The sequence below is a fragment of the Eutrema salsugineum genome, unplaced genomic scaffold (assembly GCF_000478725.1).
Source record: "Eutrema salsugineum unplaced genomic scaffold, Eutsalg1_0 scaffold_7, whole genome shotgun sequence".
Lineage (NCBI taxonomy): Eukaryota > Viridiplantae > Streptophyta > Magnoliopsida > Brassicales > Brassicaceae > Eutrema > Eutrema salsugineum.
Genome location: NW_006256486.1, coordinates 19,103 through 39,919, shown reverse-complemented (window position 1 = coordinate 39,919; position 20,817 = coordinate 19,103). Strand labels below are relative to the sequence as shown.

The 20,817-nt window shown below is 41.5% G+C and overlaps 7 protein-coding genes across 8 annotated transcripts; 4 read left to right on the top strand and 3 right to left on the bottom strand.

Annotated features, from left to right (window-relative positions):
- Positions 1-266: 266 nt before the first annotated feature.
- On the top strand, positions 267-3,996 carry LOC18010711 (peroxisomal isocitrate dehydrogenase [NADP]). The gene is made up of 15 exons (XM_024150230.1): positions 267-431; positions 654-697; positions 784-893; positions 1,179-1,216; positions 1,301-1,378; positions 1,458-1,511; positions 1,605-1,706; positions 2,097-2,188; positions 2,307-2,410; positions 2,513-2,581; positions 2,662-2,777; positions 2,888-2,922; positions 3,064-3,206; positions 3,372-3,494; positions 3,593-3,996. Exons 1-15 carry the CDS (start codon positions 383-385, stop codon positions 3,684-3,686), a joined length of 1,251 nt encoding a protein of 416 aa, XP_024005998.1. The 5' UTR covers positions 267-382; the 3' UTR covers positions 3,687-3,996.
- Positions 3,997-4,031: 35 nt separating this feature from the next.
- On the top strand, positions 4,032-7,828 carry LOC18011059 (ABC transporter D family member 2, chloroplastic). Its single transcript, XM_006392491.2, has 9 exons — positions 4,032-4,585; positions 4,681-4,748; positions 4,826-5,152; positions 5,555-5,719; positions 5,805-6,033; positions 6,365-6,606; positions 6,685-6,964; positions 7,115-7,374; positions 7,447-7,828. Exons 1-9 carry the CDS (start codon positions 4,207-4,209, stop codon positions 7,654-7,656), a joined length of 2,160 nt encoding a protein of 719 aa, XP_006392553.1. The 5' UTR covers positions 4,032-4,206; the 3' UTR covers positions 7,657-7,828.
- A 108-nt stretch (positions 7,829-7,936) lies between these two features.
- LOC18010643 (transcription initiation factor TFIID subunit 6b) lies at positions 7,937-11,032 on the top strand. 2 transcript variants are annotated; one of them, XM_006392490.2, is made up of 12 exons: positions 7,937-8,280; positions 8,353-8,439; positions 8,527-8,619; positions 8,708-8,816; positions 8,912-8,988; positions 9,077-9,214; positions 9,317-9,412; positions 9,521-9,645; positions 9,880-10,012; positions 10,263-10,388; positions 10,467-10,569; positions 10,675-11,032. In XM_006392490.2, the coding sequence occupies exons 1-12, from the start codon at positions 8,161-8,163 to the stop codon at positions 10,947-10,949; spliced, it is 1,482 nt and encodes a 493-aa protein (XP_006392552.1). In that variant the 5' UTR covers positions 7,937-8,160; the 3' UTR covers positions 10,950-11,032. The 2 variants fall into 2 exon arrangements, with proteins under 2 accessions (XP_006392552.1, XP_024005997.1); XM_024150229.1 differs by having other exon boundaries at positions 8,161-8,439.
- Positions 10,971-15,178, bottom strand: LOC18011477 (sodium/hydrogen exchanger 5). Its single transcript, XM_006392489.2, has 21 exons — positions 14,870-15,178; positions 14,733-14,784; positions 14,589-14,648; positions 14,437-14,461; positions 14,268-14,353; positions 14,070-14,181; positions 13,866-13,928; positions 13,727-13,746; positions 13,545-13,642; positions 13,051-13,079; positions 12,941-12,972; positions 12,778-12,825; positions 12,629-12,689; positions 12,440-12,537; positions 12,270-12,345; positions 12,147-12,166; positions 11,944-12,041; positions 11,734-11,843; positions 11,537-11,620; positions 11,332-11,453; positions 10,971-11,231 (listed from the first exon to the last, which is right to left on the bottom strand). Exons 1-21 carry the CDS (start codon positions 15,051-15,053, stop codon positions 11,150-11,152), a joined length of 1,560 nt encoding a protein of 519 aa, XP_006392551.1. The 5' UTR covers positions 15,054-15,178; the 3' UTR covers positions 10,971-11,149.
- A 744-nt stretch (positions 15,179-15,922) lies between these two features.
- On the top strand, positions 15,923-16,545 carry LOC18011399 (proline-rich receptor-like protein kinase PERK10). The gene has a single exon (XM_006392487.2). The coding sequence runs from the start codon at positions 15,923-15,925 to the stop codon at positions 16,496-16,498; it is 576 nt and encodes a 191-aa protein (XP_006392549.1). The 3' UTR covers positions 16,499-16,545.
- Positions 16,546-17,146: 601 nt separating this feature from the next.
- On the bottom strand, positions 17,147-19,206 carry LOC18010530 (shikimate O-hydroxycinnamoyltransferase). The gene is made up of 2 exons (XM_006392486.2): positions 18,572-19,206; positions 17,147-18,301 (listed from the first exon to the last, which is right to left on the bottom strand). Exons 1-2 carry the CDS (start codon positions 18,977-18,979, stop codon positions 17,408-17,410), a joined length of 1,302 nt encoding a protein of 433 aa, XP_006392548.1. The 5' UTR covers positions 18,980-19,206; the 3' UTR covers positions 17,147-17,407.
- Positions 19,207-20,247: 1,041 nt separating this feature from the next.
- LOC112082786 lies at positions 20,248-20,817 on the bottom strand. Its single transcript, XM_024150301.1, has one exon. It carries the CDS (start codon positions 20,815-20,817, stop codon positions 20,248-20,250), a length of 570 nt encoding a protein of 189 aa, XP_024006069.1.

The following is a 20,817-nucleotide window of genomic DNA, read 5'->3' as shown; positions in this document are numbered from 1 at the left end:
GATGATTACTGTTAACTTAAAGCTGCCTACTATTAATTTGAGATCAGTACTATAGGAGGGTTCCAAAATAGATGATACTGGATGATGATGTAAAAAAAAAGATACTGGACAAACAGACAGTGAAACGTGAAAAACTGGGACAGGGCAGAGGCTGGACTTAAGCATAATGAGGCCCATATCGGGATGGGCTTAATTATATTGGCTGTTTGGGTCGAAATAGTGTGGCCCAACAGAGAGTCATCTCTCAGAATTTCACGGCGGAGCAGAGCTGATTCGTCGTTGATCACAGAGCATCGGTTTTTTTTTCTCACCGATCGTATATCTGGCGACACTTGTTTCCTATACCACAAAAATATTTCATCAGCGTCCATTGAAGCAAAAGATGGAATTCGAGAAGATCAAGGTGGCTAATCCCGTTGTTGAAATGGATGGTAAGTGTCAGTTGTCTCAAGATCCATGATTGCGATTAAGGATTTTCTGAAAGCTTCATCTTTTGTGCTATTGTCTTCGATTTGTTTGGTTGATTTTGCTTTAGAAGATTGGAGTAGATTTGATGGTGTCTGTTCCGGGATTGAGTGTGTGTGTTAATTATATATGGCTTGTAGTTTCTGAACTCTGTAACTTGACTCTTTCTTCTCTGTGTGCACACGCAGGAGACGAGATGACTCGAGTTATCTGGAAATTCATTAAAGACAAAGTAAAAGCTTGGACCTTTAAGATTTTAGTTTTATTCTTAGCCTCAAATCATCGGTTTTTAATTAACCTCTGGGTGGTATTCCACAGCTTATTTTCCCCTTCCTGGAGTTGGATATCAAATACTTTGATCTTGGACTGCCTAACCGCGATTCTACTAATGATAAGGTTACTACAGAGAGTGCTGAAGCTACTCTTAAGTATGTTTATTCGCTTTTCTCTCAAGTCTTCTTCCTTTTAACTTCACCTTTCAATCACAAAAGAGTCTCCTGTTATTCTTCACCTTTTCTACTGCTTTTCTAGCTCTAAGATGTTTTCCTGTATCCAAGCTCCTTTCACGGCTGTGATTTAAAACTGTCGTCTTCCATATTACGGATCCTTATGGTTTTAGCTTGGCATCAAGTTGGAAGTCTTCCCGCATTATAGCACCATTTTTTGTTTTTTAATCCTCCTCTTATCGTTGTATTTTCTCTGATCATGTTCAGGTATAACGTGGCAATCAAGTGTGCGACGATTACTCCTGGTATGTCTTCGGACCTGTGCAGAGTGTACTTGCATTTTGACTTACTAACCACACTTTTCTTTCGCAATCACTGTTCAACAACAGATGAAGCTCGTGTTCAGGAGTTCGGTTTGAAAAAAATGTGGAGGAGTCCTAACGGAACGATAAGGAACATTTTAAATGGTCAGTTTATTCTCCTAAAAATGGGGGGCAAATCGGTCGTCACTTTTCCTAGCTCGAATATCATTGTTATTTTTTGCAGGCACGGTTTTCAGGGAACCTATCATTTGCAGAAACATCCCTCGCATTGTAGCAGGTTTGTCAACAGCTGCCTTTCTCTATGGGTTAGCCATTTGCTGTACTTGTAACATGTGGAGCAACACAAATCCCTTCACTTTCCTTTCTTCAGGATGGACGAAGCCAATCTGTATTGGAAGGCATGCTTTTGGTGATCAGTATAGAGCTACTGATATCATTGTCAACGAACCAGGAAAACTGAAACTGGTTTTCGGTAAATCTCCTCATCCCGTTATTTGATATTGTAACTGAAAGCATCAAATGTGAAGACTTACCTTTATAGTTAGAGGGAAATCTGAGCACAGTCTGTTCTTCATTCATTTTCTACGTTGGGTACCGCTGCTTCATTTAGATCACACTATTAGAAAAGTTATAGGTGGAGCGCCGCGGATAAACACACTTTAGTACAGTCGATTTACAACTTATCTTTGACGGATATCCATTATTAAAAGTTTGGGATTTGACTAAGTCATCAACACAAGCTGTGCATTGAAGAAAATAGATGGGGGATCATTGTCCACGAAATCACTTACATGTGGAAATTTATAGGATTTTCTTCTTTTTCTTTTCATTCACTATTACATTGCATATCTTATGTTTGCAGAGCCAAGTGGATCTTCCCGTAAGACAGAATTCGAAGTCTTCAAATTCACTGGTGCTGGAGGTGTTGCTTTGGCCATGTATAACACCAATGAGGTAGATATTATTGAAATAGAGCTTGATATATTCCTCCTCTCCTTTATGTCTATATTACCTAAATCACTTAAAGAAGATTATATAGCTGCTATGATGGTCCTATTTTATTATTGAACAGTCTATTCGTGCGTTTGCTGAGTCGTCGATGTACACAGCTTACCAGAAAAAATGGCCACTTTACCTCTCCACTAAAAACACCATCCTCAAAACATATGACGGAAGGTGTGAATGAACTGGCCTCTATGCTTCTTGTTAGAGTTTCACTGAAATTAATTTGGTATCTAGTCATGCTTCCCTGACATTACGTTTTTGGATTGTTTCAAGATTCAAGGATATATTCCAAGAAGTTTATGAAACTAACTGGAGATCCAAGTTTGAAGCTGCAGGAATATGGTGAGATGTGCATGTCATTATAGCTACATCCGATTTCAGTGCGCCAGGAAAACTTGTTTGAAAAAGTTAATGAAATCCAGGTATGAGCATCGTTTGATAGATGATATGGTTGCGTATGCAATGAAAAGTGAAGGCGGTTATGTTTGGGCTTGCAAGAACTACGATGGAGATGTGCAGAGCGATTTTTTAGCGCAAGGTTTTATCCTTTAAAATGCCCTTTTTTTTTTGGTATTGGATCACGGCACGGGGAGAGAAACTCCAATCTTATTTCTCCTTATGAAACAAAATTTCTGCTGTCCAATGCAGGATATGGATCTTTGGGACTGATGACGTCGGTGTTGGTATGAAATGACACGGGCCTTTGCCAATATTTGGTTGATTTGTTTTTTTTTTTTGGGGTTAATATTTGATCTTTGTCTTTTTAAAATAGTTCCCTTGAATCTTACTATAACCTGAATGAAATTTTGGGGAAAAAATTGCAGGTTTGTCCAGATGGAAAGACAATTGAAGCAGAGGCAGCTCATGGCACAGTGACACGCCACTTCAGGGTTCACCAAAAAGGTGGTGAGACAAGCACCAACAGCATAGCTTCCATTTTTGCTTGGTCCAGAGGCCTTGCCCACAGGTATCGAATTCGCGCGTTGTCTAAATATTTTGGGAATGCTTGTTGCTATTCATTAATTGTGGCATTATAATGGATCGATATAAACACATACCACAGAGGTTTTCTACCATACATATACCTGGTTGATTTCATCTGAAAAGATAATTGGCATGTGATGTTTACCAGGGCAAAGCTGGATAGCAATGCAGCACTGTTGAACTTTACAGAGAAACTAGAAGCAGCTTGTATGGGCTCGGTGGAGTCTGGAAAAATGACCAAGGATCTCGCTCTTTTGATCCACGGACCCAAGTAAGACTTAATAAACCACCAAAAAGATGACTGAAATGTTGTTTGAAAAATTGGGTGGATTAATTTTATTAGCGTGTAAAATTGTTTAATTTGGACAGGGTTAGGAGGGATGCTTATGTGAATACAGAAGAGTTCATTGATGCGGTGGCATGGGAGCTAAGAAGAAGACTGTTAGGCAGCTCCAGGCTGTGACTTGTGAGGAGAAGATGTGTAGTAGTGTATATCCAAAAAAGGAAAGAGTCCTCCTTTCCAGTTTCCCATATATAATTGGTGTAGAATGTGTGTTGGTTGGAAATAAAAAGGATGGGTGATTTCTCCCCGAACCCAATGACTCCCTCCTCATTCTATCTAATGTCTTGAATCTCTCTGTATCTGTTGTTGTAGTGGCTACTTTCACTTGGTAATTCATGAATGTTATCTTTTCCCTCTTTGTATCGTTATATATATACAGTAAATGGTGTGGTGAAGAAATTAACGATTGAGTTTAATGCCTTGTCTTCTCTTTGCTGTTTTTGAGTTTCTGGATTTTTGAAAACAAAAAAAAAAGTTTTAGACTTGTTTTTGTGGCTACCAACGATCCATCTGAGGTTTTTGCTTTTGGATGTAAAAGAATTGAAACTAGCGATGTTGCTGCCTATTTGTTTGTGCGCAGAGAGATTACTATGATGAGCTTATTGTGGGTTTAATAAGAAGAAGAAGAAGAAGTAAAGATATGATTTTGATGATAACAGCTCCCGTCTTCACCACTTGTTCTCACCTTCTCCTCCGCCATTCCGATCATTCTTCTTCTCCTCCTCTTCGCCATGAATCAATTCATCGGAGCACAATTTCCTCTTTCAAAAGAAGAAGCGTCTCCACCTCCGCCTCCTCTTCTTCTTTGTTGCCGCAACCGCCGTCGCGTCCGGATAAGGCGTCGGAGTTGAGGGCTCTGTGGAAGCGATTCTGGAAAGTCGCGGCGCCTTTTTGGTTTTCCGAGGACAAAAACCAGGCCAGGCTGCGTCTCGCCGCCGTCTTCGCCCTTACTCTCGCCACCACCGGCATCAGCGTCGGCTTCAATTTCCTCGGCCGTGATTTCTACAATGCTCTGGCCAGTACGATTTTTCTTCAACTCTCCTTTCCACTTTTCTTCCTACTCTCTGATAAGTAACAACCTTTTTTTTTTGGTGTGTGTGTGTGTGTTGATTAGACAAAGACCAAGAGCAGTTCACGAAGCAGTTGCTCTATTACCTCTGTGGTTTCGCCGGCGGAATTCCGGTGAGCTTTCCACACGCTCCTCGAAACACTTTTAAACTGACTGACATAAAGAAAATGTTCCCTTGGATTATTTGCAGTTCTTTGTGCTAAGAGATTATGCAAAAGAGACTTTATCACTGAGATGGAGATCATGGATGACCAAATACTACCTGCAGCGCTATTTGAAAGATCAAACCTTCTACAAGATCCAGTCCCAATCTTTGATTGACAATCCAGATCAGCGCATTGTTGACGATCTAAGTTCCTTCACTTCAACAGCCTTGTCTTTCTCTTTGACGCTTTTCAGTGCCTCCATAGACCTCATCTCTTTTAGCAACATCCTCTTCACCATCTATCCTCCTCTCTTTCTCGTTCTCTTGCTCTACTCCTTTGGTGGAACTGCCATCAGTGTCGTTGTGGGCAAGGTATACTTCTTTTCCCTTAGCATGATACAGAATCTGCACTTGAGCTGAGCCATGCGCATGTCATCTTAGTGGGTAAAATTTTATATCTGGTTGAAGATGTTTCTCCATTGTGTCACTCAGCTGTGAATTTCTCAATTCTGTTTCGTTTCAGATTTTGGCATTTCTACCTTCAGCTCAAACTTCTTTCTTTTGTTCATGTACATATCTGAATATTATTTCTGTAACCCCACACAAGTTCTGTCATTGTTGCAAGATCACTTTCGTTTTCAGATTATGGCTCTCTTTTCAATTCTTTTTGTTTTGCTGTTGCATGCTATCTTTTATCGTATGCTCAGAGTCGTTTAGTTTGCTTGCTGTAGCTATTTCATATGAGTTCCATTTACATTTCCTTTTTGAGTTCAGGGACTAGTGAATCTCAACTTCCTGCAAGAGAAGAAAGAGGCGGACTTTCGTTACAGCCTTGTACGCGTGAGGGAAAATGCTGAATCGATTGCTTTCTACGGAGGCGAACAGAATGAAATGCAGCTTCTGCTTCGGCGCTTCAGAAGCGCTTTTGATAATTTAACTGTAAAGCTACTTCTCTCTCAACCATTCTCGACACTTTCTTATCCCTAGCTTGCTCAATGAGGTTCCTTCATTCTTTCACCTGCAGGAATTGCTGATAGCATCTAGAAATCTAGAGTTCTTCACTGATGGATATCGCTACCTCATTCAGATTCTTCCAGCTGCTGTTGTTGCCCCAATGTTTTTCTCCGGGAAAATTGAGTTTGGTGTCATTAACCAGTCAGTGTCAGCATTCAATCATATCCTAGGAGACTTCTCGCTCGTTGTTTATCAGTTCCAAGCTATCAGCGCTTTTTCAGCTGTCATTGACCGACTAGGTAGACTAGTTATGCATTCTGCACTCTCTCATAATGTTCTTCACTACTTGTTGCATAAACATCACACATACATTCCACACATGACCTCAGTTAAATATAGAACACTTGTGGCAAAAAATGCACTCTCTATAATTGGCCAGATGAAAAGACCAAGACCGCTGTTCTCTGTTCTGCTCGAAACTGCGTCATAATTATGACTTGGGTACAACTTAATCACAAAAAAATCTGTTACTCTGAATCAACTTTTACAGCTAAATGAAAATTTGCATTTGTTGTAGGTCTGGATTGACCTTTTACGCATCTAACCATATCAAGACTTCTTACAACTCAGGTGAATTTGATGATCTTTTGGATAACAACATCTCTAGAGAAAATTCTCACACCGTGGAAGAGATTGAGCTGACGTATCAGAGTGCGGGGAGGTCTTCATTGCCAGACTCCAATGGTTCAATCCAGTCTCGACAGAACCAAAAGCTTCTGGAGATCGAGGAGCTCACTCTTCAGACACCAACAAATGGAACCACATTGGTTCACAACTTATTTGCAGATATATATGACAAGGATCATCTACTGGTTAGTTCAATTGACTATTTCTGTTTCAAGCATGTGAACTGGTAGATGCTAAGTTAGGTATAAATGCCACTTTAACAGATAATGGGTCCTAGTGGGAGTGGTAAAACTTCGCTCCTAAGAGCAATGGCTGGTCTTTGGAGGTCAGGGAAAGGAAAAATCACGTTCTACCTCAATTCTCAGGATGATTTTACACAGGAGAAATATGATAGTCACGAAAATTCAGGGAAAAAAAGTTCGGGAGACGTATTGTTCCTTCCACAAAGGCCTTATATGGTTCTGGGAACTCTGCGTCAGCAATTGCTCTATCCTGCCTGGAGTACAACCATGGAGGCAACACCTGGTAGCAGTAAAATAGACGGTACTCAGTTCAAAATTGTGACTAGTTGACACCACTTATTTCACCACTTGTATCTACGTTTCAGTTAGGTTATCTAACCCAGATAAACGACTGGCTCAAACATAAATCAGAAACCATTTGAAGTATAAGAAAATGCATTTATTGTCCCAGGTTCACTGCCTCTCCTGATAAGAGATGATGGAGTTGATGAGTTTAATAAGCCGACAACAGATGATCTGATGCAGACTCTAGAGAAAGTTCGTCTTGGACATATAGTGGATCGCTTTGGTGGTCTTGATTCGTTACACGAGTGGTCCAGTGTTCTTTCACTTGGTGAGCAGCAGCGCCTTGCCTTTGCACGGTTATTGCTGTCTCAGCCAAAGCTGGCTCTCCTGGATGAATCCACTAGTGCTTTGGATGAAGCTAATGAGGTATGTCGTGCCTTGTCCTCTCATATGTCATCTAACAATACCGTTGAGCCATTCATTTCTCTTGATTCGTAGGCACACCTCTACCAGCAAATCCAGTCAGCTGGCATTACATACATAAGCATTGGCCACCGGCAGACTTTAACCAAATTCCATAACAAGATCTTACGCATCTCAACGGCAGATCCGAAAAGCATGGACCGTAACTGGAGAATGGAAGACGCGAGTGCCAAAGGTTCTTTGTACGGTCCATTGAATCAAGAAGAGGTGCCAAGTGAAAGCTGATCAAATACATAGAGACAGAAGAAGGTAAATGCATTGCGGAGATGATCGGAGAGGGCAGTTCCTGAAACAGGGTTGTCTTGCAAGAAACATTGTCCGAAACACCCTTTTGTTGTATATAAGTTGCAAGTATTGACGTGGACACAAAACTAGTGAAAGATGCAAAATAAAAAGAGATATAAACAGATACGCACGCAACAGAAGCAAGAGTCCGAATCACTGTTAGGTCCATAAGACAATCATCTCTTAAATATACAAGAAAGACGTAAGGAAATTAAACTAAACAAGTGCCTACTAAACAAGTAAGAATCGTGAATGAGTTGTTAAGTAGTGGGGATTTGTCTCTCGCTGCAGAATAAGACAATAAGTAGTGGAGATTTGTCAACTCAACAAGTGGTGGGCTGAAATTGGCCCAGATGAGAAAGCCCAATAGAGTGAGAAAACTGAGTAGTCGTTTAGAGTCGTTCGATGCTCTGAAAGTGGTATCCATTGCAAGGAAAGGGAAGGATGGTGACGAAGGAATCCATTGAAGTGATCGCGCAGAGCATTGGACTCTTCACTCTTTCACCGGATGTCTCTACCGCCCTTGCTCCCGATGTAGAGTACCGCGTCCGAGAGGTCATGCAGGTATCATCAGCTTCACTTGCCTCTCTCCTCCTTTCTCTAATCTCCCTGCTTGATTCCTCCTCGCATCTGCAGGAAGCTATCAAGTGCATGCGCCATGCTCGTCGCACCACTTTGATGGCTCATGATGTTGATTCTGCCCTTCATTTCAGGAACTTGGAGGTTTTCTCCTCCTCTCCCCGATTTTTCATTACACTTGACCCTGATTTTGACCCTTTTATCTTCTTCTTATTCTTCCTCCTCTCTTAGCCTACTTCCGGTTCGAAAACTGTGCGGTTCACGAGAGCTCCTGAGCACAGAGATCTCTACTTCTTCGATGACAAAGATGTCGACCTCAAGAATGTGAGTGTATGTGAGCAAAGGCGGTTGGGCATGAAGATTAAATCATCAATTTTGTTTATTAGCTTCCTTTTGCTGCTCTCTTTTGCAGGTTATCGAAGCTCCTATACCAAATGCACCTCCTGATGCTTCTATCACCTCTCATTGGTTGGCAATTGATGGTATTCAACCTTCCATTCCACAAAATTCTTCTGTCCAAGGTATTGTTATGTAAACCATTCTTGGCATATTGTGTTGTGGAAGAATTTGTATCTGCTACTCATCCCCAATTCCGTTTTCCCTGATAATTTTGTAGCCATATCTGACGTAAAACGGTCCGAGTATAAGGAAGATGGGCTGCCTGCTAGACATGTGCTGTCTAAGGAGCTTCAGGTAATTTACTCTGCCTGATGCTGTTTACACTTTCTTCTTCTTCTTCTTCTATTTTTCAGGCTATATTCCTTTCTCGCTCTCGATGCAGATTTACTTTGATAAAGTCACGGAATGGACTTTGACTCTACCTGGTTCCACCGTCTTCAGACAAGCACTCGCCAGCTTAGAAACTGACCCTGGGCTCCACCCGTTGGTTCCTTTTTTCACTTGTTTCATAGCTGAAGAGGTTTGTGTTTATATCCAACATCTCAAGTCTTGGGTTTTATGTCCTAGCTTGACTTCTTCTACCACATTTTTTGACTACTTTTGTGCCTACAAATTTCTCAAGATTGTAAGAAACATGGATAATTATCCAACCTTATTGGCTTTGATGCGCCTGGCTAGAAGCCTTCTTCATAACCCTCATGTACACATTGAACCATATGTAAGTTTTGTGGCTATATCCTGCAACTCCAATTGTAATACCTGTTTTTCCTTATTTCTACACTCTCCCTTCATCTCCTCCTGTTGACCCTTGGTGTGTTCTGTTCAGCTGCATCAATTGATGCCGTCTATTATTACTTGCCTCATTGCCAAGCGCTTAGGAAAAAGGTTATCTAATAATCACTGGGACTTGAGAAACTTCACAGCCAGTACAGTGGCTTCAACATGCAAAAGGTTAATGTTACATTCTTACTGTGTGATTTCCTGAATCTTGTAGAACTAGCAACTGCTGTGGCATCCAGCGAGAGACTTTTCCTTTGTTGTCAATATTGAGGATTTATTTGGCATATTCCATCCTTGGAAAATGAGGCATGCTTACAGTTACCTTACTATAGATTAGGGAACACACAATATAAGACATGATATGTAGCATGATCTGCATTCATATTAGTGAACCTTTTTTTACAGATTTGGACACGTTTATCACAACTTGCTGCCTCGTGTTACAAGATCACTGCTTCATACTTTTTTGGACCCAACCAAGGCACTACCACAACACTATGGGGCAATTCAAGGGATGCTAGCCCTTGGGCTTAATGTGGTACTTGTTCTTGGTGCTTGATTATCATAAGGAAGAGTGGCAGTTGGGCTTGAATCTAGGATTTCCCATAAGAAAGCATAAGCCTTAATCAGTAGAAGCACGATTCGTTTTCCTCGATTAAGTTTATTAAATCTGCAACTGAACCATAATCTTTTCGTGGCGGCCAGATATGTTTTTAGAGTCCTCTCTTACCCTAGGATATATATTTTGGTCTACCGCAAGTCTTGTCATGCTTTACCCCTTTTTCTAGGTTCGCTTTGTTGTTCTTCCAAACCTAGAGCCGTATTTGCTACTTCTTTTACCTGAAATGGTACCTGAGAAGCAAAAGGACGAAGCAATGAGGCATGGAGCTTGGCTCGTTTATGGAGTGTTGATGGTGAGTATGCTTTCTAGCTTTGATAAATTAAGTAATTTGTTTGCTTACAGTCTCGTGTATAATATTCGCTGTCCATAGGTCGCAGCTGGTCGATGCCTGTATGAACGACTTAAAACATTTCAGACACTGCTGTCTCCTCCAACCCGCTCGGTCTGGAAGACAGATGGAAAGCCCAGGCAGAGTATAAACTCCTAACTCAACCTTTTCTTTTTGTTTTGGTTCCAAATTCAGAGATACAGGATTTCCATAAGTAAGACTGGTTGAGTTTTTTTTTTCCTTTGGAAAGGTAAACGCAAAGCAAGTAGTGACAACTTAGCCCATCAACCTCCATTGAAGAAGATAGCAGCGGAGGGAATTATGCCAACACAGATGCAGATGCACGGAACCACAGTAGGGCTTTCCGCAGTCCCTCAACAGTCGCCAGTTGGAAGGGAAATTGCTCCAAGGACTTCAGCTACTCGGGGCACTGACAAAGATAACTTTCTGTTTCCTCTTTTCGAGTATTTTGGTGAGAGCATGCTTATGTTCACCCCTAAGCATGAGCTCAGCTTCTTCTTGTAACTGGTTATTGGCATGCACGTGTTTGTTGTACCACAAAGAATACATATTTCACTCATTGGAAATATTTTGAAGATTCTCAACTTCATAGCGGGCGTTTTGCGAGCGGTAAAATCAACCATTTGTTATCTTACATAGGCATTTGCTTGTGAGCATTCATCGTAACTTGGCCTGGATCACAAATACACACCGTCCTTTCCGTGCTACTCTTCCTCTCCATCTCCATTGTTAGTTGTGAAAAACGGTGTCAGGAAATTCTTGTCTAACGCGGTGAATGACGTAGTGCTGCAAAGTTTAGTTAAGTGAGACCCAAGAAATGCAAGAACACTTTCTACTCAGTAAAACATACTCAGGAAAACATACTAAGCCTTTCTCTTACTCTTACCTTTTGTGAAACTCTTTCAGCTTCATCTTGAACCTGCTTCCTGAAGATGAAGTTTCCTCGTCAGATGAAGCTCCAATGCTAAAAGGAGGAGGGATGTACCGAGGATTGCTCTCCTCAAAGCCCTGACCACGTGTCTGGTTGCATTAGAAAAGGACATACACAAATATAATTCAAAGGTTAATAGATTCGATCGTCGAGAGTTTACTTCAGACATGGAGTCATCATGATCATCACCTACAACTTCCAAAGCTTCCAACATTTTACCTGTCGAACCTCCTATCAGTAAAACCTGAAATATTACTGCCAGGGATAAGAAACCAACCCAATGTATTATCTCCAATTCTCGCAGATTCTTAAAGCCTTATATATACTACCGTTGGAAATGAAGAATACAAAACTTACCGTGACAACAACAATGGTTGTGGTTGCAGTAAAGATGATTTGGCCGTGACCCTCTGGTAGGTCATGAAGCGACTGAAGTGCAAGCGCAAATGCCATTGCCCCTCGAAGTCCTATCGATGTGCCAAAATGTGTACAAGTTTTTATACAGCGTAGATATAGAAATGGGAATCAGGAGACAATAACAAAACAGAAGCGATCAAAACATCTCACCACTATACCAAAGGGCTTTTTGGTGCTTCATAGGTATTTTCTGGTTCTCCTGTCTAACTAAATTGACCAAGTATGCGCACCCAAATACATTGACAGCCCTGCGTGATAAAAACATTGCAAAACATATAATTAAGCGATCAATCAGGATGTTAATGAAGCGATCAGCCAGGGAAAAAAAAGCCTTGGTGAGGGATTTTAGTCACCTAGCCACGCCAATAAACAACTGATGTCAGTCATGAAAGCACGCAGAAGCAAAAGGTAAAGTCAAGGATTAACAACACTGGCAACACTGCATACAATCACTGATGATCAGCGAACAAGGATACAATAGAGAAAAGGATAAACCCAACATGGGACCAGCTATGCTGCTCCATGGCAATATCAAATCCCATGTAAATGAACCTGGAATCGTATTAAGCAAATTAAAATCAATCCAACAATTTTTTAAGCGTAGAAATTATTATCTAACAGTGGGATATTATTGATCTGGACTTACGTGAAAGTTTCTGCCAGCGAGGATATCAAGTGAAAAAAAGCAGACACGAAACTCTGCGAAGCTTCTGAGAGATTAGAGAAAGTGTATCGCTTCATAACCTACAGTAGCACTGAATTAGGCTACCTGAAAATGTCTTGCCAGATATTAGCATCAACAAAGATGTAAAAACTACAATCATTCGGCTATTACAATTCCTGTGAAGAGTATAGACACAATGCCGGAGAGACCAACACCTTCTGCAAGCATGTATCTGACAGCACAACCAAAATACATTAGGAGGAACAAGTGTTCCATAAATACGAAGAGAAAAGACGAGGAGAGTGGTTTTGTCTGCTTACGAAAAATACGGGAAAAGCACAAAGAGACAACACTCCAAGTTTTGAAGACTGAGGTAGAGAAAAAGAAACGGCAGAGACATAAAGAGATGCTTAGAGAGTATTAACTAAACAAATACATCGAAGAGGTGTTCTGAGTTAAGAAAAGATGAGGCAGTTGACTTACTTCTCCGTATCCAATCCTGCGTACTTAAAGAGGTGTTCTGAGTTAAGGTTTCACAATACATTTAGACATGTAAAATCTTATAAGCAAAAAGAGGAATCGAGGAAGGATATCAAAGCTGAAGTGAATCCAACCCCAACACCTGCAGAACAGTATTAAGACTGTAAGCATATTTAAGCAATTTATGCGGTCAGTGAGGGACTCGGTTAGAAGTCATTGTCTCACCATTGGCAGAAATATTTTTGTCTGTGAGAAAAGAGAATAACAAATGACAGAGTATATTCTGCTTCACGTCAAGGAAAAATGAAAAACGGATCTTATGTATACAGAAAAAAGAGTTCTTACATGTATGCAGAACAATATGTAACTGTTAAGGATTTCAAAGGAAAAAAAAAGGCTTCCTGATTTAAGGGGTAAATTATACTACCGTTTCAAATCAAGTTATTGGTTATTTTGGCTGTATGAATCTTTGGAAAGATACCTAGTCTTTAGTTGATTGTTTCACTAATAATGCCTTTAGTTTTGTCGAGGAACGTTATGAGTCGATGAGCCTAATATTGTTGTAAAATTGTGAAGAAGTGTCAGAAAGGAGTCAGCGCAGGCATACCTGCAGACATTGAGCCAGCAAAAGTCTCAAGAAACCTGATCACCACCATGAGAAAATGTTCCCCAGTCGAGGACTGGCGGTTTACTAAGGACATTGTTCTGCGTAGAAAGTTTTTCTGTTGTACTTAAATACTGTGCTTAACAGGTATCTACAAGGAAAAAAAAATCATGTGGTTTACATACCTGTACAATGATATTGCCATCTACGAGCCACACCACATACACGAAAACCCATTTGATGGAGTTAGTGTTCTGGGTTTTATGTTTGCATAGATACGTAAAAGGAAGAGCCGAATTTTGCAGAAGGTAAACACAGACTCACAGCATCATTCAAAACTGATTCTCCAAAGACCAAAGCATACAGGTTGACGTCGGTGCCCAGTTCCTGCCATCAGACAATGTTCATCAGAATGCAGGGCATGGAATTAGAGAAATAAACGTGCTGTCTTCTTAATAATACTTGAGAGTATCATCATCAACTAGCATGAGGGATCAAACTGGATAATAATATGGAACGCAGAAGCACCTGGAATATAGACAGTACAGTGACAGGGTCCGTAGCTGATATAAGTGCACCAAACATAAGACACTCAACAAATGGAAGTTTATACATGAGATACATAGAGCCGCCAAGATAACTGCAAAAGGCGAGGAAACCAGATAAGGGTAGAAGCGAAATTAAATCAAACAAAAGAAGCTATAAGAGAATAAGCAAGAGGCTTACACTAGGCCACCAGTCACAACTGAAGCGACAAAAGTTCCGATGATAGCAAAGGTAACAATGGCTCCAAAGTTGGAAAAGAATGGTTTCTGCAACCAGCGAAAATCCGTTAAGTCAGGCATTGTCTATACAGTAGTATCTGACGGGAGAGAAAGGAAGGACAAGCACATACAGGTTGAAGACTGAAACCTGACTGGGTTCGGAGAAGGATGTCAAGGAAAATGACATTAAGCATAGCAAATTTGAGGATCTCAAATGCAGATATAATGCTTGGATATTGGAAACAAACTTAAAGAGAATCTTTGGTGGAAGAAGAAAGGATATAATATGATGGGAGGCAACAGAAACAAGAAGAAGAACTCCTCGTGGAAATTAAACCATGTCCTGATACATAAAATTCAACAACAAGTAAGCGAGGAAACAATAAAAAGGAAAGCCCAGGAGAGAAAGAGTAAGAGTAATCGTCACCTAATACTAGTCTCAGTGTCGGAGACATTAGCAAGTACACCGACGATTAAACCTGAAATTACGACGGAAGAAGAAGCTAGGAAGAGGAGAAATAAATAAAAAAAAAGGAAGAGAGAATAAGAGAGAGAGAGGGATACCAATGAGAAGCGAACCGCTGGCTTCAGGAAGATAGTGGAACCGGTGACGGCGGAGGACATGGCCGAGAACGAAGGAAAGGACGAGCATCATAATCTGAAGAAGTATACCAACACCGGCGGCTTGCTGCTGCTTAACCTGGCCCTGGGGGTCGTGGCCCGCCGGAGACATCGGCAGTTCCTCCATCCAGATTGAGATGGACGACCTTTCACACGCCTTTTTCTTTTTCTTCTTCTTTTTCTTCTTCTTCTACAAAGAGTCAAAGAGCAAACGCAACATAAAACGCTGACGTTTCATCGTTACCCGTGTCTCTCGTGTTTTTAAAATGGGATGCAATTTTCTACCTCTCATCCATCATATACTACCAGAAGTAAACAAACTCAATCAATCATTCCATATTTCCATGTATCATTCCCTGACTAAAAGCAGGTGAAGCTCTTGCTTCACGGCAAAAAATAAATAAAAGTTTGGAGCGCCAATTTCTGAAAATTTGTTGTAGTGTAGTGGCAAAACATTAATTTAAATATAATGACACTCAAATTCGAATATAGGCAAAGGCATATTTTGTATTTTTTTAATAATGGGCTAAGATTTTTGTTTTTTTGCTTTAGGTGGCAAAACCTATTGGATCGGCTTTGTGTGTATGTCTCATGAAAATGCAAATATCATTTCTCTGTCTTTTGATAAAAAATTTATGTCTAACCAATACGAAATATGGCGACAAAATATGATTCAGTACTCATCAGCAGCAACGAGGCAAAAGATTTGTCTTAAGATAACTTCTCCCGTTGTTTGTGCATGGAATAGAATAGAATAGAATATAGAGAGCAGTGGAATGGAGTAGAAACAATCAACGAAGCTGCCTAATAAAATGTAAAGCTTAGCATGCGAGTCAAGCAAAGCAAGTACAAGCTTAGAAGCACATCCTATCAAACGCCACCAATCCAAACCTTTACACAACTATAAATACGCTTATATATGAAACATCTCACTTCACCTAATTTGCAACAACATTTTTAATCAATCAAAACTATATATATATAGTAGGGCACAAAATGGTTCATTACTTCCCCTTTTACCCACCACCCTCCGACCAACCTCCCTTTCCTGCTCCACCGCATTACCCGGTTCAATCGCCGCCTCCTTCCCACAGTTTTCCTCCACCTCCACCGTCTTCTCGTCCCCATCAGCCACCGCCGCCTCCTTCCCACTTTGTTCCTCCATCTCCATCTCATCCCCATTTCCCACCGCCACCATATCCTCTTCCCCATCATCCACCGCCTCCACCTCACGTTCTTCCACCACCACCACCGGGGCACCATTCAACTGTTATCATTGTGATTGTTATCTCTCTTGGCAGTTTATTTTTTCTTGCGTTCCTCGCTGCTGCTCTCTTCTGCTATCTTAAGAAAAGAAGAGTGTCTTCTCTGAAGACTGAAATCACCATGTTTGATGAACACGTCAAAGTCCAACAAGTCATAGTGCCAGGACCCCATGGCGAACCAACGAGAGTGGTAATGCTTGAAGAAGACATTCATTTGGAAGGGGATATTCTAAAGACCGAAAAGCTTAGCCGAGCTCATCGGGTTAATTCAGAGCCCAATCATCACCTTATTGAGCACAATGCCTAAATCAAAAAAGAGATGTGGGAGGCCAAAATGTAATCAATCATCTATATTCTCACCATCTTACTAATTAATAATAACAATACGTATATATGGTATCAAATCTTGCAATCCAAAACTTCATAGCAGTGCTTTTCGCCCGGTTCTTGCTCAGAGAAATATATATGCATATGTCATTCTAAATTCAGCCAACTCCACTCAATTATAGCTAAAACGCGTAATCTTACACTGCCATATTCTTCCCTTCGCTCCTTGATTCATATGATTTTATACAATATATATATGATTACGTTTTATTGCTTTTAAATCTAATGTGTATTGGTAATGTATTTCTGCTGACTTATCTTGGCTTGTCATAAACATACTGTAATTCCATGTAATACGGCCTTATAATTCGCGTGCTCCTACATGTACAATTTCTTGCTTGTTGTTTGTAATGCTCTTTCTTCTCTAGGCAAGCACGATGGTGCACTACTTTCTAGGCTACATGTGATTAGTTTAATATAGTATAAATTTAGACGCAGATTCAGTAACTTTAAAATTTCAGAAGTTTCTCACTAATTTTAGAGCATACATAACACTGAAACACTAACAGAAAGTTACAAACACAAGTAGTATGTCAGGAAAACTTGGCAATAGAGTGGATGAAGTATCAACACAACCAAAATCAGATAGCCAACAATCAAGGCATGTGTCATAGAACAACACTTATCAACAGTATAAACATAAAGCAATTAAAAGTTTGTATATGACCGTCCAAATGTTACGTTACAGACCATAAGCACAACTTATGTGGGCATGATTTGTTGTACCCTCTAAAAGACAGGATAATGAATCTGCGACAACAAGCAAAAAGGGAAGGAGTTTCCACAGCATCCTAAGTGAGGAGAGAGATTTTTCTGTGGCTTGCCTCTGTCATATCTCGTACAAATACTTTTCAAACAGTTTCATGTGTTCAGACTGGAGAGCAATGGCCACGGATAAGCTGCCATCATTTGTAGGACTTGGTAGAACAAACGACAAACCCTCGTACGGGATGCCACCAGGTCCCATAAAGATGGGACGACCCCAACCAAAGTCTGCATCGTAAATGGGTAATCTGACCCAGCTTGTGATCCCCAGATTTGGGCATTTGTAGGTATGTGCACCGCGGACCAGGGCAGACAGATCAGGCTGCATCTCCAGGTAGTCAAGAGCAGACCTGAGATAGTTATCGTCCATGCGAACCAAGACATCATGAATCAGTCCTGCAGCATACCATGTAGGCTTTGACAGCAGGTCCCCTGCAATGGCGAGTGGTGTTGCAGTGAAAATGACGTTGCCAAAGTAACCAGGGGGAAGCTGCGGGCGCAGTCTTGACCTTCCATCAGTAGCAATATAGAGTTTGGTCTCTTGATCGTCTGGAAGCCCACGGGCCTTGCCTACGGATCTCCACACATGACCAGCCAACATCTCGTATGAGCTGTAGCTTACGGTGTTGCCATCATCCTTGGATTTAGCCTTGAGAGCAACAAGCTGGTCGCGTGATAATTTGAAAATGGAGACGGTGGTATTGTCAGGGCCTGATTTGGAGGGATCGAGAGGGATCCTCATACTGGGGGCAGGCTGGTACTCAACATGATGGAACGCTGGCTGAGGAGGGTCCCTAGCGCGGAGGAGGGTACGATCAATGAAGGGTGGAATGGTAAGGTCAAGACCACGGGCCATATCGGACCAAGTATTGATGAAATGAAGACCAGAGAAACCATCGGCGGCATGGTGTTGCATGCCAACCCCGAGGGAAGCTCCACCGCATTTAAAAAAGGTCACCTGCATACACACATATATATATATATATATATAGCCCAATGTTACAAGTGTGGCACATGACTGACTGAGACAAAGGAAAATCAAAACGGATTCGAGGTAGATTAAAGACAAGATCGGGAATTAACTATTTCCTAAAACCGAAACTACATATATATGTATTTCCAGGCTAAATTCCACACGAAATAGATAGACATCTCTCTCTCAATGGAGTGTTCCATTAATGTACATATACAAGATATATATATATATAGAAAGAAAAGAAGGGGAGACCTGGAGAACGAGAAGCGGGAAGGAGTGAATGCCGGGGGAGTGATCAACATCGGGAATAAGCTGGCGGAGATTGAGGGTGGGAGCGAAGTCCCCAAAGTCGTCGATGACGGAGGGAGTATCGGCGACGACGAAGAGAACGCCGGCGGCGTTGCAGTCGATCTCGATACGACCATCGTCGTCCCTCTTCAAGCGGCCGGCCATGGGGTAGAAGGGGACCAAGGCCTTGGAGAGGGCTTCCTTCATGACCTCGGGGTCGAAGAAATTGGAGGAGCCGGTGGGCCTGTAGAAGTAGACACTGGGGGTGTGGAATCTTGGGATGATCAGGTCCACGTTGGAGTTCCATAGGTAAGTGGAGGGGGTCTCGGCGGCCGGCCGGACCATGGTCGAGTCCCGGATGTTGATTTTCATCTTGAAAGAAACCTGGATGGAGGGATTTTTGCTTTTTTTTTCTTGGAGGATTTTGAGGAATGTTGGACAAGAAAGGAAGGATTGGGATCCTCTCCTATATAAGTGGGTGGAAGTGTGAACAAAAGCCAAACGTCGCAATCCTTCACCTACCGCGCCCGCCTACTCTCCCTTCCCTTTTTCCATCTGTCGATGGATCGGCTCCCTCCCACCAACTCTCTTTCTCTCTGTCATGCGCAAACCCAAAAGGTCCCATGCCATTTTCTTCCTTATCCCATTCGTCCATACCTCTTTCGCGGGTCCCACTTCTTTTTTCTGGAGATGAGGGGTTGGTAAACCCGTTCGGATAAGTCTCTAATTACATTTTTACCAAAACACCGTATTATTATTGTATGAATGTTTCCCTAAGCCCAACTTTAATTGGGCCCACTATATCTTACGTCTCACAAATCTGAATTTATCAAATGTTTCCGTAAACCCAAAATATCATCGAGCCCAAATCTTAGCCTCGTGGAACTTTGGATAACTTTACTCCTGGTTACTCAGGGAGAAGAAGAAGCAAGGGGAAGGAAGGAGCCCAATCCCAGAAAACTAACGTAACAATCTCCAAATGTCTCGGGGGAGATAGCCTATACTATAACCCATCTTTCTTGGTTGAATGGAAATCCTAAACAATCAATTGTGCTTTTTCATTTTTTCTTTTTTCTTTTGTTCTTAGTAACAGCAACTACTCTTTTTTTTTTTTTTCTCGCTACAACTGCTAATATTCATAGAAAATGAAAGTTGAGGTGTTACATGAAGTTAGACCTATATACTTGTTTTCCTTGGGAAAAATAAAATAAATAACAAAACAGAGTGGTCAAATATTCTATCTAATTATTGAAAGCCACAGCGCCATCAACTTCTGAAAGCGACGCCTATGCCGGTGAGCATTGATTGTGTTTCTGATTTGTCGATCTGATGTAGAACATATGGCTGAAGCAGGAACAGAGCATTGATTGCGGATCAGGTGTTCCTCTGCCTCCAAATGTTGTAGATGATAACCTGAGCAATAATCTTCCGCAGAACTGATGGTGCGGTCGAAGTAGAGGCCAGAATCCATTCCGTGAGGTGAGCCCAATTCGTGAAGATCGACAGCGACATGCCGAGACGAGCCTGAGCAGAACTCCAAATTTCCTTGCTGTAATCACAATGAAGCAGCAGATGATCCCTCGTTTCGTCGAAATTAGCACAAAGGCAACATACTTTTGGAATATTCATTCCCCATGAAGCTAATCGAACTCTTGTTGGCAGCCGATCAAGCTGAGCAATCCGCATCGTGAAAGCCAGCTTAGGAGTAGCTCCTTTAAACCAAACAGACCCAGACCACAACTTGACCGTATCGCGAGGTCTAAATCATCCCAAGTTTTGGCCGAAGAGAATCCCCTACACTTCACGCAATCAACAAACCAGACATAAGAGTCTTCCCGAGAAGATATACTAGGAAGCTGGGTTGTGGTAAGATGTATTTGTAGAGTCAGAGCAGCCTCAGATCTTGGTGAAGGAAGCGCCCATCCTGTGTCAGTACAAGCATCCACAACCTTTGCATCAATGGGAATACGAAGACTGGAAGGTCCTCCCTCTCCAAAGAACCTGATGAGTGGCCCAAAAGGAGTCCAAAGATCAAACCAGAAACTAGCACGCCTTCCATTTCCAACATCGCATCTAAGGAAACTTTCCGCCAAAGGTCTAAGCTTAAGAATAGACTTCCAAGTCCACGGGTCTAATCTCGATTCCTCTACAGCCAAGTAACAACAACTACTTGGCCCAAGATATATACATATATGTGCGGATGTGCCCAT